Consider the following 27,943-nt stretch of genomic DNA (forward strand, 5'->3'; position numbering starts at 1 on the left):
ATATTTTTATAGACACTATAGCCTGTAAACTAAGCATTGTCTGTGACAGCAGTGAACCAAACAGGAGCCCTTGTGTCCCTGAATGTTCTTGTTGGGCTGCTGGGCGTCTCGTGTGTGACTTCCCACAGAGACCAGCCACCACCTGCCAGTCATCCATGGGGTCCTCTTTTCTTCACGAAGATTTCCTTCAGCTCTGATATTTGGCACAGGCTAGTCCCTCTGCCATGGAGCCATGAAAAAATGAAAGGATTTAAATGCACTGGTGAAATAGTGAAATAAACCTGATTTTTAAAATCTTTCTGGAAGCAGGAGGCTAAAAAGTCCTTAACATAGTAAACCAAGGAGAACTATCGATACTAATATATACTCAGATGAGTTTGCTTTTTTTTTTCTTCTTCTTAGAGGGAAAAGTAAAAAACATGTAAAATTATGTGAATGAATAATTTTGGTGACATACCCTCATTTTCTTTCTTTTTTTTTTTTCTTTTTTTACCCTCATTTTCTCTTTGAGGTAGTTTAGAATCTTAGAGTTTATCCCTGCATTAGCTTTTTAAACTTTTGTGCAGAGATGGTTTCCTCAAAACATCTTAAAGCTTCCAGAAGGGAAGTGTTGGTGGGGGCGAAGCCCAGGTTCCTTAGCTGTGCAGTGAGCATGTTTCCCTTCCTGCTTGTGAGAGACAGGCTGTCTGTCTTCACAGACCTGTGTCCCAGTGGGTGGCTTTTGGAAGGGGGTGAGCTCCACCTCCCTCTCTCACTGCTGCCTGTGCCTGTTGGGTCTTGGGAGTGGCCCCTGTGCTGTGAGGGGCGGGGGTGGGTGGGCATGTGGGTCGATGAGGCCTTTCTGGCACAGAGGACTTAAGACTTCTAACCTTGCACAGGGGTCCCACAGAGCTATCCGCTGAGGGCGGCTTAATTACATGGAGTCAGCCCCTCATCTGTGGCCATGTGCCTGGCCATGGCCCTCTTTCCAAGAAGCTTGGGAGTTCAGGGTTGAAGTTTGTGTCTGGAAGCCTGCCCTGAGCTGTGCAGGCCTTTCTGGTACAGTCGGGTATGGAGGCTCCACTTGCCACACACGGAGGGGCAGGGGGCAGCAGGTGTGGGGTGTGGGACTGCTCGAGAGGGAACGCGTTGCGGAAGCCTCAGAGCCGACGTCACTGTCACTCCATGTGCACCTGTGCAGTGCCCCTCTGGACAGCCTTTGTCCAGACCCTCAGACCAGCATCGACGCCCATGCTGGCGTGCTGTGCGTTGGAGACCCTCGCACAGCCTCTGCCCTGCCACCACTCTAGCATGTGCAAGACCACCTGCCCCATGTACTCCCACCACCAAGCACAGCTCCCAGCCATCAAGAAATAGTTACTCTGGTCTTTTCAGTATTGGTGTTTGTTTAGTCATGGCTGTGATGCATGGAGTGTTGTTTTTAAAACACAATAGTAGCTGCTTTTTGTAAAAATTCAAACCATCCTTGTGACCTGATTTCCACCATCATCGATTTGTTTTCCCTGTAAGTATTTTAGTATTTATCACTAAATATAAAGCTTCTTTTTAAAAAACATAACCATAATACCACGCTGTTTTTATACATAAAAAATTAACAGTAATTGCTTAGTATCTTAAAATAGTCTGTTTTCAGTCATCATAATTCCATATCATAATCTTTTGGTTGTTCCTTACTTGAATCAGGATTCAAATGCAATTCCCACGCTGAGCTCAGCTAATTTGTTTCTTAAATTTCTTTTAATCTATAGCTTCTCCTCCGTCTCTGTTTTTTCCCTTGCGGTCTGTTGAAGAAACCAGGGCACTTGTCTTACAGAGTTTCCCAGAGTTTGCTGATTGTATCTCTGTGGAGTCACGTAACATACTCCTCTCCCCTCTTTACATCTTGAAAATTGGGAGTTGTATGTGGCTGCTTGATCCCATTCAGGTTGAGTCCTTTCACACCAGAGGCTGGCGCATGTGGTTCTTCTTCATGAGGAAGCATGTAACAGCCCGGTGTCTCTCCCTCTTTATAGCCGTAATGGCCTAGACCCATCAATTCATTAGAGAATGCAGCGGTCATAGCCCACTTCTTTCATTCTTGAGCTGGAATTCTTCTTTAAAGAGAAACTTCCCCTTAGCCACTATTTGTTTAACCAGTGATATCAGTTGTGGAGGAAAAACAGGATAAATGCTTGCTTCAGAATTCCTCTTTATTTGCAGCTTTTGAAAAGCATGAATTGGTTCCCTGTCATCCTCTAATGATGACCAATTCATTGAAAACATTATTACTCCACCTCACACTATACACAGAAGTTAACTTGGATAGATCAGAGATCTGAATGTAGGAGCTAAAACTATTACACTCTTGGGAGAAATCATAGGAGTAAATCTTCATGACCTTGGGTTAGGCAGTGCTTTCTTATATATAATACCGAAAGTACAAGCAGCAGAACAAGTTGTAAAACTTTGATGCTGTAATACCGTTAAGAACATGAAAAAGACAGCCCATGAGGTTGAATAGGAAAAAAAATTTCAAATCATATATCTGATAAGGAACTTGTGCCCAGAATATGTAAAGAACTCATAACAAAAAAAAATTTTTTTTAATGGGCAAAGGGTCTGAATAGACACTTCTCTAAAGAAGATAAACAGCTAATAAACACATGAAGAGTTGCTCAGGATCATTAGGGAAATGCAAATCAAAACCACAGTGAGACACCACTCCACACCCACTAGGATGACTATAATAAAAAAGACAGACGATAAGAAGTGTTAGCAAGGGAAGTCGAAGCCCTCATACTCTGCAGGTGGGATTGTCAGATGATGCAGCCACTTTGGAAAAGTCTGGCACTTCCTCAAAAGGTTAAGCATAGTTAACTTATAATCAGCAGTTCAGCTTCTAGGTATATATCCAGGAGAACTGAAAAACAAATGTTTACATAAAAAGTGTACCCCAGTGTTCATAGCAGCTTTGTTTATAATAGCCAAGGAGTGGAAACAACTCAAGTGTCCATCAGCTGGTGAATGGATAAGCAGGGTGTGGTCTATCCGTATAGTGGTGTATTATTGAGCCTTAAAGGGAATGAAGTTCTGATATAGGCTGTAGCATTGATGAAACTTGAAAACAGTGTGCTAAGTGAAAGCCAGCTGGGGTTAGGATACGGATTGCGTTGAATGTATAAATCAGTTTGGGGAGTATTGCTGTCTTAACAATATTGTCTTCTGATCCTTCAACGTGGAATGTCTTTCTGTTTATTTGTATCTTTTGTAATTTCTTTCAAAAATTTTTTTGTAGTTTTTGGTGTGCTAATATAAGCTTTGCACTTCTTTTGTTAAATTTACTCCTAAGTATTTTATTTTGCTTTTGAGGCTATTGTAAATGTAATTGTTTTCTTAATTTTCAGATTGTTCATTGAGAGTATATAGAAATGTAGTTGATTTTTTTGGTAATACTGACCTTATGTCCTGCAACCCGGATGGACTTGTTTATTAGTTGTAATAGTTTTTTAGTGACTTCCTCAGGACTTTTTACATACAAGATAATGTCTTCTGTGATTAGAGAGAGTTTTACTTCTTCCTTTCCTGCCCGGATGCCTTTTGCTTCATTTTCTTGCCTAATTGCTCTGGCTAGAATCTTGCATTGAATAGAAATGGTGAGAGCAGGCATCCTTGTCTTGTTCCTAATCATAGGGGGAAAGCTTTGTCTTTCACCATTGAGTATGATGTTTGTTGTGGGTTTTTCATAGGTGCCTTTATCAGGTTGAGGAAGTTCCCTTCTGTTCCTGGTTTGTTTTGTAATTTATCATGAAGGAGTGTTGAATTTTTGTTAGGTGCTTTTTCTGCATCTCTTGATCAAGATGGTCATGTGGTTTTTGTCCTTCATTCTAATAATGTGAGGTAATACATTGATTGACTTTTTTTAAGAACTTTTATTGAGATACAGTTAACATACAATAAACTGCATATATTAGTGTACAATTTGATTTTTTTTTTCTTATTAGTAATGTATATATGGCAGTCCCAATCTCCCAATTCATTCTATTGATTGCTTTTTATGTGCTGAACCACCCTTGCATTCCTGAGATAAATCCCACTTGGTCATGGTGCACACTCCTTTTTATATGTTGCTGGATTCAGTTTGCTTGTCTTCTGTCCAAGAGTTAATTAATAATAAGCACATTTTGTGGAGTATGCTTGCTGTGCTTCACATGTGGGTTCATGGATAAGACAAGAGCAGTCTGCACTTTCAGCTTTGAAGAGAATATGGCTGTCTTCTGACCTCAGGAGCACATCAGGTCCCTCCGTCTCCACTGGCACCCCAGAGTCGGATCTGTGGTGGCCTGAGTGGTCCACAGCCCAGGTCAGTTTCTTTGAACCACTTTGAGGGTGGAAGTAACAACCCAGCCCAAACTCTTCTCCTTTTCCCTGACCGTGTGGCCTCCTGTTGAGAGGGTCAGTGGCCTAAAGGAGGCAGCGCAAGCCAGTGGTGGGTTCTGGGCCTGGTTTTCCCATAGCTGGAGAAGTTTGACCTCTGGCTTAATCTCTGAGCTTCCAGGAGGAGGTAACTAGATTATTTCTGTGGCTTTCTAATGCACTTTCAGGCTCTTACCCTGGTGTCACAGATAGAAATCTGCCATTCGTGAAGTTGGAGAGGAGAAAATTACTTGTTTTCACTAACCTTTCAGTGAAATCGAGCATTTCCTTCAATTATGAAGGTAGGCAACAAACGTCATTAGAAATCACAGATGTTTTCGTGTCCTGTCATAGTCATCACAGATTCTTTTTTTTTTTTTATTAGTTTTTTTTTTTGGGGGGGGTACACCAGGTTCAATCAACTGTTTTTATACACATATCCCCATATTCCCTCCCTTCCTTGACGCCCCCCCCTCGAGTCCCCCCACCCTCCCTGCCCCAGTCCTCTAAGGCATCTTCCATCCTCGAGTTGGACTTCCTTTGTTATACAACAACTTCCCACTGACTATTTTACAGTTGGTAGTATATATATGTCTGTGCTACTCTCTCGCTTCTTCTCAGTTTCCCCTTCACCCCCCGCCCCCTCCCATACCTCGAGTTCTCCAGTCCATTCTCTGTATCTGCTTCCTTGTTCTTGTCACTGAGTTCATCAGTACCATTTTTAGATTCCGTATATATGAGTTAGCATACAATATTTGTCTTTCTCTTTCTGACTTACTTCACTCTGTATGACAGATTGTAGTTCTATCCACCTCATTACATATAGCTCCATCTCATCCCTTTTTATAGCTGAGTAATATTCCATTGTATATATATGCCACATCTTCTGTATCCATTCATTTGTTGATGGGCATTTAGGTTGCTTCCATGTCCTGGCTATTGTAAAGAGTGCTGCAATAAACATTATGGTACAAGTTTCTTTTGGGATTATGGTTTTCTTTGGGTATATGCCCAGGAGTGGGATTACTGGATCATATGGTAGTTCTATTTGTAGTTTTTTAAGGAACCTCCAAATTGTTTTCCATAGTGGCTGTACCAACTTACAGTCCCACCAACAGTGCAGGAGGGTTCCCTTTTCTCCACACCCTCTCCAACATTTGTTGTTTCCAGACTTTGTGATGATGGCCATTCTGATTGGTGTGAGGTGATACCTCATTGTGGCTTTGACTTGCATTTCTCTGATGCTTAGTGATGTTGAGCATCTTTTCATGTGTTTGTTGGCCATCTGTATGTCTTCTTTGGAGAAATGTCTATTTAGGTCTTCTGCCCATTTGTGGATTGGGTTATTTGCTTTTTTGGTATGAAGCTGCATGAGCTGCTTGTATATTTTGGAGGTTAATCCTTTGTCCGTTGTTTCATAGGCAATTATTTTTTCCCATTCTGAGGGTTGCCTTTTAGTCTTGTTTATGGTTTCTTTTGCTGTGCAAAAGCTTTTAAGTTTCATGAGGTCCCATTCGTTTATTCTTGATTTGATTTCCATGATTCTAGGAGGTGGGTCAAAAAGGATGTTGCTTTGATGGATGTCATAGAGTGTTCTGCCTATGTTTTCCTCTAGGAGTTTTATAGTCATCACAGATTCTTGATCTGTTGTTTATCCTCATCACTACTTCAGAATTACTCGATTGATAGACCTGCTGCCAGATCTTGTTAGTGCATTAATTAAAAACAAAAACAGACATTAGTATATTACACATTTATTACTTTAATATTTTGATACTTTCATTATGTATAGTCTTGTATATTTTATTTTATGTCTTTAGGACATCATTCTGAAGATACTTATTCTTTTCCATACTCCAGAGGAGTCATTCATCTCTAGACTAGTGAAAGCGCTCCTTTCCAAGGGGGTGACTTTGTATCCCCAGGGACTTGGAGTCCCTTTAAAAAGGTGAGCGTAGGCTCCTGGGGAAGAGAGAGCAGCAGGTGTCGTAGGGGACAAGCAGACGCAGGCCCAGAAAGCTCACAGCAACAGCACGCAGTCCTCATGCCGTCGTGGTTTGCTCTTTAAAGCCCAGCCATGCAGTGTGTGTGTGTGTGTCAGTGTGTCTGTGTCTGTGTCTGTCCTGTCCTCTTTATCTTGTGCGTAATATAGCTGTTTAAAAGCACAAATACCTCTGCATACTGTGTGATAGCCTGAGTTATTTAATTATGTGTAATACATATCTTTCCATATAAAAATTTATTTCTAGAACTTTTTAATAATAGCATTTAAAAATATAAATCACGGAAGCAATGCGTGATTATTATGAAGAACAGAAACACTGAACAGGTGAGGTATTGAGTGCAGGCCTGGCCCCCGAAGGATTGTGTTGTTGCCCTGCCGTCTGCTAAGTCTGTCCTGGAAGATCAGGTGCCAGAAATGAAATTGCTCGGTCAGAGAGCAAGCCTGTCCTCTGTGGCTTTTGATGTTTGTTGGTAAATTGCTCCCCCAAAGTCACACCATTTCACATTCCCACCAGTAGCATGTGAGGTTTTCCTCTTCAAATCCTGGCCAACACTGTGTATTTTCTTCCTTTTTTATCTTTGCTGATTTGATAGGCTATCATGTGTTCATTAACATTTCTTTGATTCATTGTGAGGTTGAATGGTTTCACTTGGTTTTATCTCTTAGTTTGTTTTCTTCCTCTCGTGAATCGCCTCAGTGTTCTTGGGTGTATCAGGGCAGGATGCAAATGTGGCCGAGAAGTCTGTACTGGAGAGTAGCTGGCCTAGGGGACCAGTTACAGACAGCAGGGCCCAAGGAAGCTAGATTCCCACAGTGGGACCATGAGCCCCTTAGCTCTGGGAGGGGGCGTGGGAGGGACCAGCACCTGAAGAGGGGGCCTATGTGGTGGGAGAGGGCTGTGGCCTGGGGTTTGGCCAGGAGGAGTAATCCCCATCTCTCTCCTGTCTCCCCCTGGGGGTTCCTGCTGGCTCCAGGGCACAGAGAAGGACAGAGACTGCATCTGGGAACGAATGGGGAAGAGGCAGCATGTCGACCTTGTCTTTTTTTTAGGCATCCGCCTTCAGAGGCCGGTGGACCCACAGTTAGGAAGTCTCCCCCATGGGGAGCCCTGCTGCTGCCCACCCCAGGGATGGCAGGTGGGGAGCCGTTGGCCACCATGGCCAATAGGCCTGCCTCACAGCAGACCATTGCATGCTGAATTGGTGTGGCCATGGGCCTGGGTTTCTTTTGCATTTTAATTCTGGTGTTGTGTTATTTATAGCCACGTACTGTAAAGAATACAGCTGTAGACAAAGCGTGGGTCTATTGTGTTTTACCACAGGTAGCTGCACCCTGTCAAATTATTTCTGGGTCAGGCCCAAGCCAAGGTGCCCAGTATAGAGCCTTTAGGCAGTGCGGGAAGAGAAGTGTGCTTCCCCCAAACTGGAGCACTTTGTGTATAGCAGGGTGGTCGACTTTGAGAAGGAAAGACGGAAAAAGAGGAGCTTTCAGCCACCCTCCCTTCCCCACTATGCCTTCTCTAGAACATCCCAGAACCGAACGAGCAGCTCCTGCTATGTTTAGAGCCGGGTCTTTGGAGGGCAGGTGCTCACATCTGTGGAGAGCGATGTCCCTGTGAGGCTGCATGGAGGCTGCCCAGGGGTTCACAGCCAAGCGCCTGCAGGCGTGTGGGGTTGGAGAATTCTTTGGCTGTGGGGCTGTCTGGTGCCCTGCAGGGTACTTAGCTGTATCTCCGGCTTCTACCCACTAGGTGACAGCACCCCTTTCCTGCCCCCCATTGTGGCAGTGAGAGATGCCTGCAGGCATTACCAGATGTCCCGGGGGCCCCGTTGTCCACAGCTGAGACAGTGGGGCCAACAGGCAGGACCCTTCACTAGGGGCCTCTTACTGTTGGTAGTGTTGCCTGGTTTCAGAAGTGATTCTGAAAGGCCAGAGACTCCCAGTGGTGGATATATTAGTGTAATGTTTTACCCGGTACACTTTCCAGGTTGGTTCAGGAAAATGTGTCCATAGAGACAAGTAATTTCTAGCCCAGATTACTGAAGATGTCGAAGAAAAGGACGACTTGATCTGTAGAAGGTCAGGCCAGGTGAAAGGGGCTTGTTTGTCTGGAGCACAATGGTGTTGAGCCATGATGTTGTGTCCTGTGCGTGCCCTGGGTTGCCGTGCGAGGACCTGTTGGTGGGACGGGTGGTCTGAGCAGGACCCAAGCCTCGCCTGCAGCTGTTCAGAGCAGATTACCGAGTCTCGTTATGTGGTGCAGGCCTGGAAGGTCGTGGGAGGCAGTTGGCTGCCAGTGCCATGGGCGTCCCCAGGGAATCAGTCGGTGGAGGTGACCCAGCACTTCACGTGCTCGTTAGAGGAGTGATTTGTCCTCAGATGGTGGGTGGATCTCACACAGGAATACCTGATCCTGTGTCCTCTGGTCGTGTGTAAGGCTGAGGGCAGCTGTTCCGTCCTGATGCCAGAGGACGCCTGGTGGGGGATGCCTCTGGAGGGGGGCGGGGGAGGGGGCAGGCTGTCTTGTGCCCACAGTGCTGCTCTGTCAGGGCTGCCCAGCCACTGATGACCCCTGAGAACATACTAGGGTGATGCAGGTGTTGTGCCTCCTTGCGGCAGCAATGGGTAGGTCCAGCAGCCAGACCCCACAAGTCTGCAGTTGAACTTGGTGAACCGTGTGTGTGTGGCACAGTCCATTACTGGAGGTGGCAGAATGTTGCAGAGTGTCTCTGGCCGGGGCACCCTAGTCTTATTCCCCTTATAGTCCCTGACCTCCCCGAGCTGTTTGGTATGAGGAAAGGGTATCCCTGCCCGGAGTGCAGCTTGCGGGAGATCCAGTCCTTTCCACATTCTGCTTGTGTCCGGGGCTGTTTTAGGCACCACAGGTCCAGCAGTGAACAGACAAGGCCCCCGTCCTCAAGATGCTCCCAGCTGACAGCACACTGGGCGAGGGCCACTCAGGTGTGTTGGTGAGAGGCTGGGGGGGTTGGTGGGGTCCAGGAGGGGCTGCCATGGCAGTCAGGGCTGGTGTCGCTGAGCAGGTGACCTTTGAGCCCGCCCTCGGAGGGGCGGGTCCAAGAAGGGGGTGCGAGGGGAGGGCCCCTGACGAGTCCCACCTTCGGGAGCGTACAGTCCCATCCCAGGTGACCGTGGCATCCTGAGAGATGCACGCCGACTGTGCAGCGTCCACGGTGGAAAACGCTCTGTGTCTCAGCATGACCTTTTCCCTTTTCCCTCTTCTCATCAGCCAGGGCCAACTCGTTTGTAGGAACAGCCCAGTATGTTTCTCCAGAGCTGCTCACAGAGAAATCGGCCTGTAAAAGGTAACCTGTTTTCATCTGATCCATAATTCTCTTTTCTCTTAAGTAGTTGGTACTATTTTTCAGGGGAAATTAATAGTAAAGAGTGCCCTTCATGGCCTTTACATAGCTGAGCCCACTTTGGAAGAAGTTAGCCTTTTGTCTTTTAACCAGTGTCTTTCCTTTGATAACCTGTGTGCTGCTTTGTTGTTACCACTTATACTTCCTGGGGTGGTTGTTGCTTTTATGCTTTGAGATTTGATCTTGTTTCTTCAGGAACAACTAACTATACAGTGGGGAGTACTGTGGCTGACAGGTCTATGTGATTGACAGGAGGCTTCCTGCTGTGTCCCAGAGCCCAGGAACCCTTGGTGCGGCCTCCGACTCAGGCAGCCTGGCTGTAGCAGCAAGCTGCAGGTCCACTGTTCAGTGTAACATGCTGTGCAGAGTGCAGGACAGGCCCAGAGGGCGGTATCTGTGGGAGGGGACAGGACTGGGCCAGTTTCCCAGGAGGGGCCCAGCCAGCACTACAGGTGGCAGGCCCAGTGGTGGCCACAGGATTGAGGGCCTTGGTGGAGGCCTTAGTTGTGAAAATTAGAAGTGCAGGGGTCTGGGGTATTGTGTTCACAAGAGTGGAGGTTCGGAGAGTGGAGAGAGTCAGCGGCAGGGCAGTTGGGCTGGAGGTAAGGCAGGTGGGGGTGCTGATAGCCAAGAGCTGGGGCGCCGTCTTGGGTGGGCATGAGGCAGGTGGAAGACAGAGAGGCGGCAGAAGAACCTGGGCTTTCAGAGTTTGGGGACGACGGGTTCTGTGGTTGAAGCTTTTCTTTGGATTCTTCTTGCCCTGGGCCAGATACTCAGCCCACTGGCACCATCTTTGGAGCCAACAGAGGCCCTCATGGTCAGTGTCCAGTGCTGGCAGCTGCAAGGGGCCGCCTTCCTAGAGTGATGAGTGACTGTCAGGGGCAGCAGAGGAATGAGTGGTTCTGGGCACAGCAACTCGTGTTTCTGAGCCTGATGGTTTTTTAAAAACTCTTTGGGGCGTGGAGCCACAGGGCACAAACATGACGATGGATGGAAGGATGTTCAGAAAAAAACTTGGGCGTCTTAGCAGTGGCTCGGCTCTTTGTTTTTTTGTTTTTTTCTTTTTGTTTTGTTTTTTGTTTTTTACTCTTATTGAGTCAACGGACTTTGAGGTCTTACTGTGGGCCAGATGCTGTTGTTGGTCAGGGCTTCCCAGCTGGGGCAGTTCTGCCCACCAGGGGACATCTGGCTGTGTCTAGACAGTTTTGGTGTCACAACTTGGCAGGAGTGGAGAGGGAATGGGTGGGGTCAGGGGTGCTGCCCAACATCTGCAGTGTAGAAACAGCCCCCCAGCGAGGATAGCAGGTCCCAGGTGCCCACAGGCCCAGGTGGAGAAACCCTCCTCCAGGTGGTGGGTGCTCTTGGCCAGATTCTCCAAGTGTGTGTCACTGCTACCTGAGAACTAGCTTTTCCTCGCATTGGGGTTTACTTTTAGGAAGAGGAAGCTCTTTTGTACTAATGGAGGAAGGTCTCCAAGCTCTACTGAGTAAAAGAAGGAAGACAGAGTGGCCACCCAGAGTTGCTTGTCTGTGCATTTAAATCTTTAGAAGGATACACAGGACATGGATAACTGGTTATCTGTGGGGGTGAGGGTTAGGGCTGTGAGGGAGACCTCACTGGGTGTCTTTTAATGCTTTTAATTATTGAAGTCATGTGATACTTACTTAAAATGTAGTTAACAATTTTTTCCCTGATTCTAAAAATGATACTTATTCATTGTAAAGAATTCTTAGAAAATATGAAGAATAAAAACACAAAAAATGGGGAGTTTCCTGGTGGTCTAGTGATTAGGATTTGGCGTTTTCACTGCTGCGGCCTGGGTTCAGTTCCTGGCTGGGGAACTGAGATCCCACAATCTGGGGGGCCAAAATAAAAGCAAAACACAAACAAGCAAACAAAAAACCAGAAGAAACACTCATAGTCTCCAACCCACTTGTAGTCACAGATAATGATTTGGTATGTCTTTCTTTCCAGCTGCTTTTCTGTGTGTTTTAAATGTGCTCACATGATTTTTATGCAGCTGGCGTCATACTGAATAACCAGCTGCAAGTCCTGCTCCCTGTGGTTGTGCTGAGCACTTCCCCACGTCACTGACATTATTGGCAGAAATCTTTAACGGCTGTGCGATTTTCCAGCATGTGAATTTATTGTAGTTCACTGAGCTTTTCCTTCACTGTCAGATGTTGAAGTGATTTTCATGTACTAGGCCCAGCCTGGTTTGCCTCTTCGTGTGGCATGCCCTGTGCTGGGGAAGAAGGGCCCTCTGCCTGTTCAGCCGGAGAGTCTGCCGAGGGCACCAGGGCTGCCGCACGTTCCTGTTTGAATTTCAAGAAGTACAATGACTTGGTTTAACTGAGCATTTAAAAAATCATTGGTGCATACAGCTTTCCAGAAATGTTACACTGGCTTCCCCCTTTAGTTTTCATTGTATTAAAAACATTTTAAATGGTAAGATACCTGCAGAAAGTTAGCTCTGGGGCCCATTCTGCTGGCCTGGAGATGACCTGTGAAAGCAGTAGAGGCAGCCCTGCCCCTCTTCTCTGCCATTGCCACGTCAAAAGGCCGACGCTTTTCTCTTGGCATTTTTCTCGTGTCGCTCCCCATTTTAACTACACTAAATAGCAGAGAAAAGCAAGTGTAATAACTAGTTATTGAGTAGAATGTACATTCATTTTTAACATGCGCTTCACTCCATCTGCGTGTTGTGGCTCAGATTTCTGATCTGGCATTTTTAACCCACATGGAGTGCTTCATCTGCCCGGGCCTGCGGTGTTGGCGATACGGGTCTGAGGACAGAGACTTCACCGGAGGCTCCCAGCATTGTAATTGGCCTGTTGTCTCCACCCTTGAACTGTGGTTTCATCTTCTAGAATTCCAGGCTGTGGCCTGTTCTAGAAACTGACTGTATCCAGCAACGCATGAGCCCTACGTACATTTAGGGCTTTTCCCTACGTACATTAGAGGCAGCTGGCCGTGCAGGGCGAGTTGCATCTTGATGCTTTCGTAGGGCTGAGCTGGGAATAGAATGCAAAACTTACAGAGGAAATAAAATATGCAAAGTAGTTCTCAGCCGTGAACTCTGAGATGCACTGAGGGGAGAGGATGAACGGGAGCAGGAGGGTGGTGAGCAGAGCAGCCCCTCCAGGGTCCCTGCCAGCTGGTTCTGGAAAGGACTTAGGGAAATTCAGAACTGTAATGTGTTTCTTTTAAAATGTATAATTAAAATGTTCATAAAGGAAGAGCAGGGCCTTGCACAGTGAGTCCAAGAAGGGAGAGAGAAGGCTAGCTTGGTGGGCATCTTGCAGACTGTGATTTGGCTGCTTGGCATACGTGAGCTTGCACCTGTGTCCTGAGGGTAAACAGCGAGGTATGAGAGAATCTGAGACTTTTCTCAGCTGTACCGACCGACCTGCCAGTGCCCCCCGCCCCCGGCACTGGAAGAAGGTACTTTTTTTGCCAGTGTTTGCAGTAGTCAGGAGTGACCACTGCTTCCTGGTCAGGACCAGGCTGGGCCTGTGAGGTCATTGGTTGCCCCCGAGGGAGGTGCCCAGCCTGGCCCAGCGGTGCCTGCTGTGTGTGTGTGGGGGATCCTCTGACCCGGGGTCCGCAGGGAGGCCCCCTCAAAGAGAGCCCAGAGCAAGTTTCCGCCCTTACACTGATCTGGTTTTAAAGGAGAGAAATAGATCAGAGGTTGAAATGGGTGGTGTGAACAGATGGGATGGAAATGAACTGTGCTCCTGGCTGAAATGTTACAAATATCATTCTTCTTTGTTTTTCCCTTCCCTTAAAGTTCAGACCTTTGGGCTCTTGGATGCATAATATACCAGCTTGTGGCAGGACTGCCACCGTTCCGAGCCGGGTAAGAGACCCCCCCCCCCCCCCAACTCACACCCCCAATCCAGCCCTTCACAGCAGCCTGACAGAGAAGTGGGAGGGGGCAGTACCAGGGGCAGGGCAGGGTGGGAAGAACTTTTATGACGGCTCTTTAGTGAATGTGGTGGCTCTCTGGAGAGAGAGGGAGATGGCTGTCCCAGGAAACTACAGCGAGGTTTATGTGACCCTGCCCAGAATGAAGGCTTTTCTTATTTTACAGAAATGAATATCTTATATTTCAGAAGATCATTAAGTTGGAATATGACTTTCCTGAAAAATTCTTTCCTAAAGCAAGAGATCTTGTGGAAAAACTTCTGGTAAATATTTTGAGTTTTCTTCCGGTAGGATGATCCAGTAGCCACATCTTGAGTCCCTGTGAACTTGTGGTCAGAGGGCCTTTCCTTGGAGGCACCTGTGTTTAATGAAAGGGCATTTTAAGGTTGATAGTGGTTGTAGGTAGATGCGTGTCTTCAGTCTCATCCCGTCAGGCCTTTTCAGTTTCCAAGTGCCTGATTCTTGACCTTAATAAGATAGGAAATTACTGTATCGCTTTGCATTTGCTCATTAGCACACACAGCATTTTCAGTTACGGGACGCTGGAGCAGCCTGGTGTGCTGCAGTGGCAGGTGGCTGTAAATTCTACTTAGCGACATCTGTGGGTATCAGCTTTAGAGTCAGCTACCCGAAGGTGTTAAAGCTCAACCCAGGTTATATAGCAAAAGTAAACAGATATACCCAGGAAAGGAGTGTCTGTTTATGTTCTAGAAACTGCAGTGTTCCTTCCCTGGTGTGTTTTGGCTCCAGACCTTCCCTTCACTTGATTTGGGGCAGCAGGGTCAGTCAGCCTCTTCCCACCTGTCACCCCTGTGTCTGTCCCTGCAGTGGGGGAGTGCTGTTGGATCCTCTGTGGGTCTGGGGGGGGCAGCCAAATTCCAGAGGAGCCGGTTGTGGGGCCCTTTGAGACCAAGTGCGGGCAGGAGATGTGGGCACTCTACTCCCTGTCTGTGATAGCTTCCTGTCCATGTAAACTCCTCATTCTCTTCTTAAAGCCAGTGATTTCCTCTTTTTCTTGTTTTAGGATTTTAAGAGAATACTTGCTGCTATTCATTAACTTTTGATGCAGTGATTCATTTTCATCTGTGGGAGGGGGAAGGGCAGAGACTGCAGAGAACTGAAAGGACCCCTGAGGGTGACTCTTTTGTCCCCAGCACACTAGACCCTTCCTTTTTCCAGGAGGTCCCAAGAATTGAAAAGAACTACTCAGAATATTTTTTGTCAGAATTACTTTTAACCCTGATGCTGACTTGACTTCTGCTTAAGGTTTTAGATGCCACAAAGCGATTAGGCTGTGAAGAAATGGAAGGGTATGGCCCTCTGAAAGCTCATCCGTTCTTCGAGTCCATCACGTGGGAGAATCTGCATCACCAGACGCCTCCAAAGCTCACAGCTTACTTACCGGCCATGTCGGAAGACGATGAGGACTGCTACGGCAATGTAAGCCAGGTGCCAGGTCCTGCTGGCTGCGTGGGAAGCGGCTCCTCTGGGCTCAGGCCAGGGACCCCGGCTGGTGGGATGAGTGGCTAAAGGGGCAGCCAGTGTAGCTCCATGGGGGCTCGTGGCCCCGAGTCTGAGTCCCTCACTGAGACTGGGGTTGACGAGGCCTACATCTGCCCCGAGTACAGATCACCAGGGGCGTGCATCCCTTCTCATTTCCTCTAGTTAATTTTCGCTCAAAGGGGTCGACAGAGCCTAGGCGCCAATTCTCCAGCTGTGCTTCTGTCTTCTGGTTTTGGCTGGTGTCCTTATAATTGGGTATCTGAAGACATTCGGAATGCTTCTGGTATTTCCCAGAGAATCCCAGGGTGCTGCTGTTGCTCTGAACTTTTGGGGGACATGTTGTTGAGGATGGACACTGGTTACTGTTGGCTCTTAGTGCCTGGTACAAGTGAGACGGTGGCATAGGCCCGAGGGGTGCGGCACCCTGGGGTCTGAGGGAAGCTCAGATACAAGGTCTTCCGTAAACTTTGTTCTTTAAACTTTCCTTATGGAAGGTGTGAAACATGTAGAAATGGGCTGAGGAGGACGGTGAGCTGCAGTGTGCCTGTCACCACCTTCAGGCCACCCTCCACCAGGACCCCCATGTTTACATGTGATGTCAGGCGTTTTTATTATCAGCCATAGTCCATTTTTCTCCTTTGATTTCTGTCATTGTGGCTTATTATAACCAGTTATCATATATAGAGTTCCACCTCAGTTGACTGAGGAATTGTGTAGTTTACCAGAAGTCATTCAAAGCTAAGTTAGAATTACAACTTGCGTCACCTCTTAGAGATCAAGAGCCCCTATGTCTCCTACCTACTATGTTAAGCAACACATTCCCCCCCTTTTTGCCCTAAAATATCCTTGATGCCCAGACTTGAATTGAGCCAGATATGGAGAGCTGTCTGTGCTCCCCCCCCCGACCTGCTTCCCTAACTCAGTGGCCACAGCTGTCCTCAGCCTCTGCGTGTGCAGGCTGCAAAGGACTTCCTCAGTCCTAGTTGCTGACCAGGTCTCCAGGCCCTGATGTCATTCCAGGGTCATGGCTGGCAGGTGCAAGCGGGGTCCCCAGGGCCTTTGGCAGGAGTGTCCCAGGGAAGCAGCACACTCTGCTGGCTGGGCTCTGAGGGAGCTGCCAGGGCCCTGGTTGTCTCACATCTCAGCGTCCGGAGAGCCTGGCTTCATTGAGCATGTGTGCACTCTTGAGTGCTCACGGGGGGGTGTGTGTGTGCACCCTTGAGTGTCTGTTGCAGGCCCTGTGTCTGTGGTTTCATCACATTTGCCACGTTGAGAGCTCCGGCTTCTCAGTGCTCAAGAGTTGCCATCTTAATCCTGATTCTCCAGGGCAGCACAGGGCTCAAAGAGGCCAGCAGGCTCCAGGTCCTGGGTCTCCCCTTCCTGTAGATTAAGACTGAGGATAAGCTCCTCTCTGGGAGGAGCTTCTGCTGTTGCCATCAGAAGGGGGATGCAGGGCAAGCCATTTCCAGCCTGAGGTTTGGTGGCCAGCTGTGTCATGGAGGACAAATCTGAGCAGGATAAACAGAGCCAGGTTGTGTGTCGGCAGCTCGTCTCCCACAAGGACTTTGGGGTCTCAGGGTGAGAGGTTGCTGGGTGTACAATAGGTCAGAGTGTGTCTGGATTTTTGGACTGGAGAGAAGTCCAGGCACTGTTCTCACTTTTCCCTCTTCTCTGTGCAGTACGACAATCTCCTGAGCCAGTTTGGCTGCATGCAGGTGTCGTCCTCCTCCTCCTCCCACTCCCTGTCTGCCGTGGATGCGGGGCTGCCACAGAGGGCCGGCAGCAACATTGAGCAGTATATCCACGACCTGGACACTAATTCTTTTGAACTGGACTTACAGTTTTCTGAAGATGAGAAGAGGTTGTTATTGGAGAAGCAGGCCAGCGGAAATCCTTGGTAAGAATGTACAGCCATAAGCATCACCCCATTTAGAAATGCGGGGTGGAATGCTCAGAGATGAACGCCAGCCTTGGTAACTGACAGAGCTTGGGCGTCCCGACCTCTGTCACTGCTGCGTAAAGGCTCCACCCCCTCCTGCCTCACACAGCTGCCTTTCTGCAGATGAGGACCGTCAAAGTGTCCAACTGGAAGTGGGTGTTTTCAGGGCCAGCTCAAGGGTTGAGTCAGTTTGGGACCCTCAGGGTTCTTGCCTTTGGGGCTTGGCGGGCCAGGCACGCCAGCAACTGTATTGGGACCTGGATTCACCATGATTTAAATAACCGCTGCCCTGCTGGCCTTGCCTACCCTTGAGCATTTGGATCCTCTAGAAATGGGCCCGTGTGAATTGGCGTTTGTATTCTTATCGAGGCAAACATCTTCTGTGTTCATTGGCCATAAGTATTTATTTTTTGAGGTACTTTAGTGTCCTTTGACTCTTTTTTCTTCTATGTTTTGCATCTTTTTAAAATCGACTTTTCAGAGCCATAAATATGAAGACTCTCTTTATTTTGCAAACATTTTTCTTCAATTTATCTCTTCATTCTATTTGTGCATTTTTTGGTGGGGGAAGTGGCAGATTCTTACAAAGTCAAACCTGTTTGTGTGTTTATCTTCTGCTTTCCATCTTGGTCCTGTTGGGAAGAGCTTTTCCGCCTTGACATTTTCTTCAAGCGTTTTTATGGTTTCACCTTTCAAATGGGCAGCAAGAAGCCCAGGTGAGGGTGGGGAAGGAGGCTTAGAGGAATAGAGGCTACCTGGATGTGGGCGCCATTGTGTGGAGGAATGGATGTGGACAGAGGAAAAGTGGCAGGTGGATGAGGCTAGGATTTTGTACTCTTAGAAATAATCGTCTCTAGGGACTTCCCTGGTGGTCCAGTGGTTAAGACTTCACCTCCCAGTGCAGGGGGTGTGGGTTCAATCCCTGGCCCAGGAGCTAAGATCCCACATGCCTGGTGGCCAAAAAACCAAAACATAAAACAGAAGCAATGTTGTAAATTCAGTAAAGACTTTAAAATGATCCACATCAAAAAAAAAGAAAGAAATGGTCATCTCTAGAAAAGTGAGTGTACCTCTTGGCCAGTTGAAACAATCTCCAGTTCTTGGGGACTTACGTTCCCTACAGTGGTGCTCTGAGGAGCCCTAACGCGTGCTGAGCAGGAGGGAAGGGGCTCCTGCTGGGCGGCGCGCTCTGAGCAGGTCTGTGCGCCAGGTTGTGATCCCTGAGAAGGGCCTGCTGTGTCCTCCGCTTGGCTGGGTGCAGAGCACAGCTGAGAAGAAGCACTGTTCCTGGCATGTGAGTGGCTCCCCAGAAGGCCCATTCGCCCTGCCTGGGGCATTTTTAGAGGCCTTGGGCAGCCCGGGCCCTTCAGCCTGCAGTTCCGGGCAGGGCAGAGCAACTGGTGGCCAGTCAGGCCCTGTATTGTCTCTCTCACTCTCTTGTTGTTTCGGGCTCTCCTCCCTTTCCTCCAGATTCAACCCATTTGAAAGCTGACGACTGTGGAGCGCTTAAGGCATCTCTTATTTGGTCAGTGGAGATCCATCTAGCACATTCTTACAATGGTGTTCCTCAATGTCTGGCCCATGGAGCATAGTAATCATTCTGTAATAATACTAAGATGGTGTTTGCTTTTCTACTGTTATTTCCAATGAATGTACAGTGGAGTTTTTCAGAGGCTACACACTGCAGGATGACGCTGCTTTTGACAGCTAATGGAATGTGTGTTTTCTGTCTTTTGAATCTTCCAAAGAAGTAGGTTTATGGTATAAATATGTGCATTTTTAGATGTTAATAAGTTCTCAGTATTTGTCTTACTAGCTATTTTTAGCTATACCTGCTGTAATTATTGTAACTTCCTATCATCCAGTACTGCTTTGCAATCCTGAAATTTTTCATGTGCCCAAATGGAAACACAGTGAAGAAGTAAGTATACTTTGTTGACTTGTTTGGCAGTATTATTTAATAATTTCTCAAAAACTTTTCTAGTTTCTATCTGAAACTTTTATTTTAGGTGTTAGTGATATATTCTAGAACAAAAGAAAATTTATGTGTTTTTCTTATTTGAATATAGATCATTGACTTAAAAAGGGAGACTTACTTTCCCACCACAGTAGCATTACCTCAGTCTAAAGATGCAAAAAGAAGGCACTGAGTTCTCTGACTCATGGAAGGGAGGAATCCACTCCAAAGAAACTGGGCAAAACTGTAAATATGAAACAGAAATAGGACAAAAGCTGTCTTTCCCTGGCTTTATAGATGTGAATACCTTACTGTGTTGTGTCTATGAACAGAATGTCTTTGCATACTATTTTGATGCCAGTTAAGTTGCAGCATCATTTAGAGACCAGTCATTCAGAATTTTAAAGTTAAAGGAATTGAATATTGTAAGTACATGTGATGAGCTCTTTCAGAGCCAAACATCAGAAAGCCACTGGAGCACCTTGCCAAGGAGTTAGGTGGGACAGCCAAGGGAGTCACATGAGCACCGGGAGGCTGAAGAACCTCGGGCATTGACCCTGCTGAGAGCCACTGAGAGGAATGCTGGCCACGACTGTGGTCCACGGTACAGTGACTCGCTGGATTAAAGATGTGGCTGCAGACACAGGGAGTGAGGTGGTATCTCTACCTCCAAATTGTTCTTTTGCCTCCCGAGTGGATGAATCTACAGATGGGACTAGACTCACTTCTTTGCTTGTATTTGTCCAGTGTTCACCCCAGCTTACCATCAAAGAAAGATGTTCTTTTACCTAAGTGCTTGGCAGAAAGCACAGTTTGTGCTGAGACAGTCCATGTTGAGCACCCCGTTTGAATTTCACAGTTTGTTCTGAAACAAATGTGTTGATGTACAGTGATGGTATAGGAGCAACGGTGGGTAAAACCACTGCTGCCAGGTAACAAATCCCGGCCATGACACCAGGCTGTGTGAGAAAAGCCGGCTCTTCACAGCCACGTGGTAACGGGCAAAGGAAAAGACAAGAAGCCAGCCTCACTTAGGAGTGGTCCTTGAAGATTGTTGATTTAAGTAACGTGCCGTAGTAGTACGATGAAATGGGAAGCACGCATAAAGCACCTGTACTGCACCTCGGGTGCTGGCTGCCTCTGGAAAAGCCTGTGTGGTGGTTTGCGCTGGGAGCTGAACGGGCTGCTCTTTTCACGGAAGCCCATTTCCCTGGAAGGTTTCACTGACAAATGGTAGTTATTCAGACTTGGCTGTTTGACCAACATTTTTCTGGAAAATGACTGGAATGAGCCTGTCACCTCAAGGAAAACAGCTGCTGGTATTTGTTACCAATGATAAAATCAATATCTTCAAGTGAAAATTAGAATTGTGGGAAACTTTATCCATCACTGTAAGCTTGACATCTTCCCAAAACTTAAAGACTTTTCTGAGGAGAAAGATAGCAATATTTATGAATTGATTTGTTGATATGGTAGAATGAAATTTGTCAACACTTGGAAGATCTCCGTAACTTGGAAGATCTCCGTAACTCAGTGAACCACTATTTTCCAGATGACCAATGTTTGGTGCTATAAAATCATGTAAGGGCAGAAGATCTATTCAAAGTGCAAGGTAGATTGATGGATTCTAGTGTCACAGAGTATGAAAAATTCATTCTTGGGGATTCAGGTTCCCCATGGCAGCTAACCTTTAAGAAACTACACTTGTGGAGTTTTGGTGTAGTATCAAAGAATAATGCCCACAAATATCTGAAAAGGCTATTAAAATACTCTTCTGATTTCTTCATGTACTTCAGCCCAGATAGCCTATCACAGTAGAGTGAAGGCAGAGACAGATGTGAAAGTCCAGCTCTCTTCTGTGAAGCCAGATATTAAAGAGATTTGCAAAACGTACAGCAGTGTCATGCTTCTCATTAATTACCTTCATTTTTGAAAGAAATTATTTTTAAAATTAAAAAATTATTGATATTAATATGGAATGGATTTATTTTGTTTTTTAATGAATTATTTGAAAATGTCTGTTTTAATTTCTTATACGTAAGTATCGACGCATCTAACCCAAATGAAGGAGAGCTCTTTGGGGTCTTCCATAAAGTTTAGAGTATAAAGGAGTGGGAGACGTGAAGGGTTGAGAGATGGCATTTTAGAGCAAACTGGCTGTACTTACATGGTCCTCCCTCACCTGCCTAGTGTGGAGACCCTGCCTGAGGTGGTTGTAGAGCCCTGTTGGGCCCTGGCGGACTCCCTTGGCTTTCCTGAAATGGCCCAAGCTTGCTGGTGGCCTCGGGCTTATATCCTTGAGGTTGGTCTTCTCAGGGTCTGAGTGGGATGGGAGAGGGTGGAGAGGAGAGAACTGGCTTTGGAATCAGGAAAAGTGGGGGGTCTTACACTGTTACCCCTTGTGAAATGGTGGTGGGCAAGTTGTGAGACCCTCAGCCCCTGCATTGACATCTGTACAGAGGCGATGACAACAGTCGCCTGAATGGTGGGAGCCAGAGGCTCTGTGAGAAACAAGGCTGTATTAGAGCCCCGTCTACATGCTAACTACATGCTGCTCACGTGCTGAGGATCAGGCGTGTCTCCGTCTTAGGTCTGGTTTTGGCTCTGAATCTACAGACAGCATCTACCACCTGCCAAAGAGAAGAAGGTGCCAGTGCCGGGGCAGAGGCCTTGGGGGGGCTTTCTTCAGAATAGTGGGAATTGACATTTTGAAGTAAAAGATAAAAATGATTTCAGGTTCTTCAACTTTTCAAAGTAGGTCAATAATCAGTAGCCTGTTGTAAGCTGCTGGGTTTGTTAACTGAATGAGTGGACCGCGGTGTTCATGCCAACAGTGGAGCTTCGGGCCACTCTGTCCACAGCTCTGTGTCCTGCCACCTGGTCTCGTTTTCCTGCAGCTATGGGACCCAGTCAGAGCCCAGCCTTGGCATTTCCCACTCTGGGCCACTGTGGTTCTCCTGTCTCTTGGGAGAAGCTAGGAGAGAGCGGTTTGGGCTGCAGCCTTGTGTTGGGAGAGAGCTGGGCCCCTCCCTCTGTAGGACCGGGAAGGGACTCACCTGCTTCCCTGTGGTGCCGGAATGTTGGGAACAGTTGCCCTGGCTCCAGCTTCACTCGTGTGACTGGTACTGCTGTGAGCATTTGTGCTCCTCCTCTTTGCTTTTCTTTTCCTCCTTAGGATAAATTCCTGGGAGCAGGGTTACTGCTCATTTCAGGGCCAGCAGTGCGGGTGAGAACGCTACTCCATAGCCCCTGCTCGAGTTCACCACACCACAGTAGAATACCTGAAAAGTGGGGCTCATTTTCCTTTGTTTAGAGCCATTGAGAATTTGGGGTCACTTAATTCCTTTTTGGAAATTTCCAGTTTGTGTCCTTTGCTCAGTTTTTTCTCGAGCTTTTAAGCCTTTTATGTTGCTTTGTATACGCTCTCTAGAGTAAAAATGTTTACTCTTTCTAGGTCAGTTTTTTTTTTTAAAGAGCTAATTCTTTTTTTTTTTTTTTTTTTTTTTTAATATTTATTTCTTTGGCTGTGCCAGGTCTTAGTTGTGGCATGCGGGATCTAGTTCCCTGACCAGGGATCAAACCCGGGCCTCCCTGCATTGGGGGCGCGGAGTCTTAACCACTGGACCACCAAGGAAGTCCCTTTAGGTCATATTTGCTGAAAATCTTCTCCAGCCTGTTTTCTTGTAAATTTTGGTTGTTTTTGTAGTTAGAGATTACTTTTGTTCCCATGTAGTCACGTCTGTTACTCTGTGTTTGGCGACTTTTGTTTTCAGTGTAGAAAAGAATCCCTCCCACATAGGTTTGAGGACTGTCCCCTTCTCTTTTCCTTCTGGTTCTCCTCTTGTTTGATTTGCTATTTTAAACTGTCCTTCGTGTTAACCCAGCTGGGGCTGCGAAGCCTCCTGAGGCTTCTTCTGTCCTTGCCTGTCAGGCTTCCCTGGTGATAGGCCCCAGCAGCCCAGCTAACTGGAGACCTTGGCAGTAAGGTCCTTAACCGGCCTGGGATTAGACTGCACTTGCCCACAGCCCCCCACCCCCAGAAAATTTAATTAAAGTCTTCTGCTTATTATCATTTTGTGGTTCTTTACTACACATACATTCTGACATAGTGGGGCCTGCTGGTTAAATGGGCTTTCTCTTTGGCCCTGTTGTTTTGTCTATGTATTTCTGTGCTGCAGTGACCCTCACAATGTCTCCTTCTCACAAATCTCCTTGATTTTTTTTTTCCTCTTTGTTTCAAGTCTTGTTTTTGTTTACTTGGTTAGTTTTTTAAATACCTCTGAGAGGAAGCATCTGCTCTTATCCTCATAAAGGTCGCAACAATTTTTGTTGTTAACATTCTTAGTTGTTTTCAAAGTCCACATGATGCTGTGTCAGTTTACCTGGGCCTGGGTCTTCCTTGGTGGAGAAGCCAGGGGGGCTCTGGGGAGTAAGCGTTGGTCTGGTGGGTTAGGCTGGGCAGACCTGGGGGCCAGTTCTTCTGACGTGTGCGCCAGGTCCCAAGAGGAGCCAGGGAAGCAGGTGGATGTGCTCGGATACTTACATGGTAAAATTGTCACTGTTTGAGGGAACAGTTGTCTTATGTCTTTTACTGTTTCTACAGTAGAACCTTAGATCAGGAATTTCAGTAAAATGAGACAGAACATAAAGCAGTAACTGTTAGCTTTAACCAAAAGAGAGAACCTGCAGGTTTTAAACTCCTAGGAATCAAAGTGGACTCTACTTGTTAATAATGTACATTAAGTCAAAACCTGTATTTGAAGCTTTTTCTTCTAAATTCATGCCATATTTGGATATAAGTGCTTTATTACTATGGTAGAAACACACCTGATAAAGTGGGTTTTTTTTTTTTTAAAGATCTTTTTGATGTGGACCACTTTTTTTTTTTTTAATTGGCTGTGCTGGGTCTTTTTTTGCTGTACGCAGGCTTTCTTTAGTTGAGGTGAGTGGGAGCTACTCTTCGTGTGGTGCGCAGGCTCCTCATTGCTGTGGCTTCTCTTGTTGTGGAGCACGGGCTCTAGGTGCATGGGCTTCAGTAGTTGCAGCACATGGGCTCAGTAGTTGTGGCTCACGGGCTCTAAAGCTCAGGCTCAGTAGTTTTTGGCTGTGAGGCATGTGGGGCATTAGCTCCCCAACCAGTGATTGAACCCACACCCCATGCATTTGGGAGGTGAAGTCTTAACCACTGGACCACAGGGAATTCCCCAGATGAGATGTTCTTAAACTGAGTTTCCAACTTGGCTCTTTTAAGGATTCGTGATTCTAAATAGCACCGTGGTTTCTGAGTGCCGGGTTGGGGTCCCAGCTTGGGGAGGTGACTTGAGAACAACAGTCTGCATCCTGAGCTTGCCTTGCAGTGCCTCCCCACTCTCGGAGGGGTCCTGCGTCTCACCCCAGCTTTGCTTAAAGTAATGAGGACGTGTTCCCACTGCCTCCCTTCTGCCTTTACCCTGATGTGCAAACACTTCTGGGGAGAGGTTGAAGGTGGGTGATATTTCTAGGATCTGTGGACCCTGGTCCACATACAGATTGCGATTCTGTAAAGCGGTGGGACTTGCATACTAAGGTACATTTGGCGTTTTCTTGTGTTACTGAAGTGAGTTTGGATCTCTGAAGGGAGAGGCTTAATTGAAGCCCAGTTCACGGTGCCATCGGGGAGTTTGTTTTGAAGGGAGGAGTTTGGAGAATTTCTGTCTCTGACTCTGATATGACTGTCTCATTCTTGTTTTCTTCTTTTTATAGGCACCAGTTTGTAGAAAATAATTTAATACTGAAAATGGGTCCAGTAGACAAGCGGAAGGTAAAGTGAGCTCCCCGTGGCCCCTTCCTGTGTGTTCGTGTCTTCCTCCCGGTTCTCATCAGGACCAGGCCTTGCTCCTCCGGCTCCTGTATAACTCATTGCCCGCAGCACCTTCATCTCGGTTCCCTTGAAGAGATCCTCTCTAGGTTTCACAGTGAACACAGTGAAGGAAGCTTTCAGCCACTCGGGTGGTATTTGAAAGCACACAGAGGTCGTGGCAGACAGAGCCTCTCATTTCTAACTGGGGAGCCAGGGTTCACTGAGGTCAAGGTTTCTGTCTGGTTGAGGAGGCTTTGTTTGAATCCCAGAAAGTCGTTTATTACTTCATTAAAATTGCTTTTGAAAATCTTACTTATTATGTTTTATGGATTAATTAAATGGATTAACGTGGCCAAAAAATACCAAACTCCACAAATGTTCTCTCTCTGCTGCTACGAGCCCTTCTCAGTTCAGGTTCCCAGCCTGCTTTGCCAGCCATGCTCAGCCTCCCCCACCCCAGGCATCTCTGCCATGAGAACCTCTATGAAGGCAGCTGGTGGCAGGCCCACTGGCAGACAAGACTCTGCCTCAGTGTGGTGCAGAGGGCAGGAGAAGTGGCAGGGGCCTGGTTGCCAAGGGCAGGCCCGCTTGGCCGATTCAGCTGCAGGGCCACGTGCCAGTGCACTGGCCTCAGGTGCACTGCCTGTGCGGCCACTGCCCTGCATGGCGGCCAGAGTAGGACACCCGACACAGCGTCGTCGGGATCTAGCTCACAGAGGCAGTCAGGCCAGGCATTGATTGCTGCCTGCTTCTCTTTGCCCCAAGGGGCTGGGTCCAGGTGGGGAGGAGGTGTGCACACCCCTCTGTCCGGGGCGAGTGGGCAGGTGGCCAGCAGTGGTCCCCGTGCCTGGAGTTCTTCTGACAGTCCAGCCCCCCGGCAGCAGTAAGTGCTGTTAGCATCCACTTCTGAACTGTAAAAGCAGCGTCGTCTTTCTTGTTTTTCTTCATTTGCATCAGGGTTTATTTGCACGGCGACGACAGTTACTGCTCACAGAAGGTCCACACTTATATTATGTGGATCCTGTCAACAAAATCTTGAAAGGTGAAATTCCATGGTCACAAGAACTCCGACCAGAGGCCAAGAATTTTAAAACCTTCTTTGTCCACACGGTGAGTTTGTCCCCATGGGTTCTCCTTTTCAGGGCACTTCGAGGCCTTTGTGCCTCCATTCCGAGCATGCAAATGCTGTGGTCCAGTGAGGTAGCTGGAGTCGGGGGGCAGTGGTCTCCCCCTTTCCCACGTTCCAAGGACCCCAACGTTTGTGTCTCAGTTCAGAATTGGGCTGGGAGATACCTGTGCTTTTTTTCAGTTTGGGAGTGACCTCAGGGGGCTGTAGGTCATCATCCACGTGTTTAATCTCTGCACCTATGTGGTAGGAAAAAATCCACATGCTCATGTGCTTCCAGTAGGTACTTGCGGCGGCTGCAGTGCATGGCAATTTCTTTTTACAGTTTCTCACTGACGGGGGAGTTGCTGGTCTTGGTGGGACTCCCTGGAGAACATTAAACGTTTCTGTCCCTGCAGCCCAATAGGACGTATTACCTGATGGACCCAAGTGGAAATGCTCACAAATGGTGCAAAAAGATCCAGGAGGTGTGGAGGCACAGGTACCAGAGCCACCCGGATGCCGCCGTGCAGTGATGCCCGCAGCCCCGCACCTGCTGCAGGACGTGTGCCCAGCACGGCTCGCTGCCACCCGGACGCTTCCAGACCACCTGCCAGCCATCTCAAGAGGGACACAGATGGCAGAACCTTGCAGCTTTTTTATTTAAAAGAAAAGAAGAAGAAAAAATACCCAACCACACAAAGAACAATACCAATAACGAAAAGGAATTCAGGGTCGCTTTGCTTGCTCTCTGTGCTGTGTGGAGCTCCTCTCACTCTGCTCGCTGTGGGAACCAGCGCCATGCACGTCTACCTGGTTCCTGCCCGGACTCACGGACAGACTCGCGGCATCAGCTCTCCACCGCGGGCCCTGTCGTCTGCCGGTCCTGCTGTGACCAAGGAGACCAGGCGCACCTCTGGGCTCTCTCTGCCCCTGGATCATCGTGGAACTAACTCTTCACCAGGGAGCCAGGCGGGCCTCTGCTGGGGTGGCCCCTGAGCTCTGTGGGACGGGAGGGTTCTTGGCTTTTGTCCGTGTGCTCCTTTCTTCACATCCCTAGTGTATGGCGTGATCCCCATGGCCTGTGCTTGCCTCCTCAAGTAGCCCTGGCTGCGAGATTTCTGCGGTCCTTACTGTCTGTCTGTGAGCGCTCATGTGTCATGTTGGCCGGGCAGGCTGCAGGCGCTGAGAAGTAGAACAGGCTGTCCAGGCGAGATACGGAGCCACTGCCGTGTTGGAAGGCACCAGCCAAGCATTCCGATGTGTCACCCTGAGAATTAGCATTGCTCTTTGGGGCTGGGAACCGAGCACCCGCCTGGGAGGAACACCAGGTGCACCAGGAGACAGGGCTCTTCCCCCACCCCCACCTCCACTCACCTTGTGAGGCCAGGGCAGCGGGGCTGACGGGCCTGGCGACCTCCCCATGGAGAGGTAAGAACTGATACCCCCTCCTGAGAGGTGGAACATGTGGGTGAAGTTGGGGCTGAGAGGTACCCGGGATTGGTGCACTGGACGGTCCTCTATCACACCCAGGCTGCGCAGAGGAGGGCAGGCTCCCGGCTGCCACATGCACCCTTTTCCTGCTAAAGTTCAACATTCTCATAGTCTAACTTGGAGTGTTTTTACATATCCACGATGAAAATCGAATAGCCTTCGCATGTTTCCAGGTCATCTGGTCCCCATCAAGTGGACTTTGCCTGGAAAAAAATGTTACTCACCTTGCACGAGAGGCAGGAACACCACACTTGAACCCGAGCCCTGGCCTGCTCTCCTCCAATTTCAGGCTTATTTCCTTTCGCTCTTCACAGGCGGCGCACTGCTTTGCACTTAGGATGGTCCAGGGCTTACCAGTCCGTTGATTTTCTTTGCTGCTGCCCCCTGGACAGAGAACGCTTG

General features: G+C 47.8%; 1 protein-coding gene across 3 annotated transcripts in view; it reads left to right on the forward strand.

Annotated features, from left to right (window-relative positions):
• Positions 1-26,721, forward strand: part of PDPK1 (3-phosphoinositide dependent protein kinase 1) — a 64,182-nt gene extending 37,461 nt beyond the window's left edge. For all 3 annotated transcript variants that reach the window (XM_057748651.1, XM_057748652.1, XM_057748653.1), the window contains 8 exons: positions 9,645-9,720; positions 13,568-13,636; positions 13,871-13,967; positions 14,971-15,144; positions 16,887-17,104; positions 24,846-24,903; positions 25,900-26,052; positions 26,467-26,721. In XM_057748651.1, coding sequence (XP_057604634.1) covers positions 9,645-9,720; positions 13,568-13,636; positions 13,871-13,967; positions 14,971-15,144; positions 16,887-17,104; positions 24,846-24,903; positions 25,900-26,052; positions 26,467-26,583 — 962 coding nt within the window. In that variant the 3' untranslated portion in view covers positions 26,584-26,721. The remainder of the gene's footprint in view (positions 1-9,644; positions 9,721-13,567; positions 13,637-13,870; positions 13,968-14,970; positions 15,145-16,886; positions 17,105-24,845; positions 24,904-25,899; positions 26,053-26,466) is intronic.
• Positions 26,722-27,943: the final 1,222 nt, after the last annotated feature.

This window comes from Hippopotamus amphibius, chromosome 9 (assembly GCF_030028045.1).
Source record: "Hippopotamus amphibius kiboko isolate mHipAmp2 chromosome 9, mHipAmp2.hap2, whole genome shotgun sequence".
NCBI classification, from domain to species: domain Eukaryota; kingdom Metazoa; phylum Chordata; class Mammalia; order Artiodactyla; family Hippopotamidae; genus Hippopotamus; species Hippopotamus amphibius.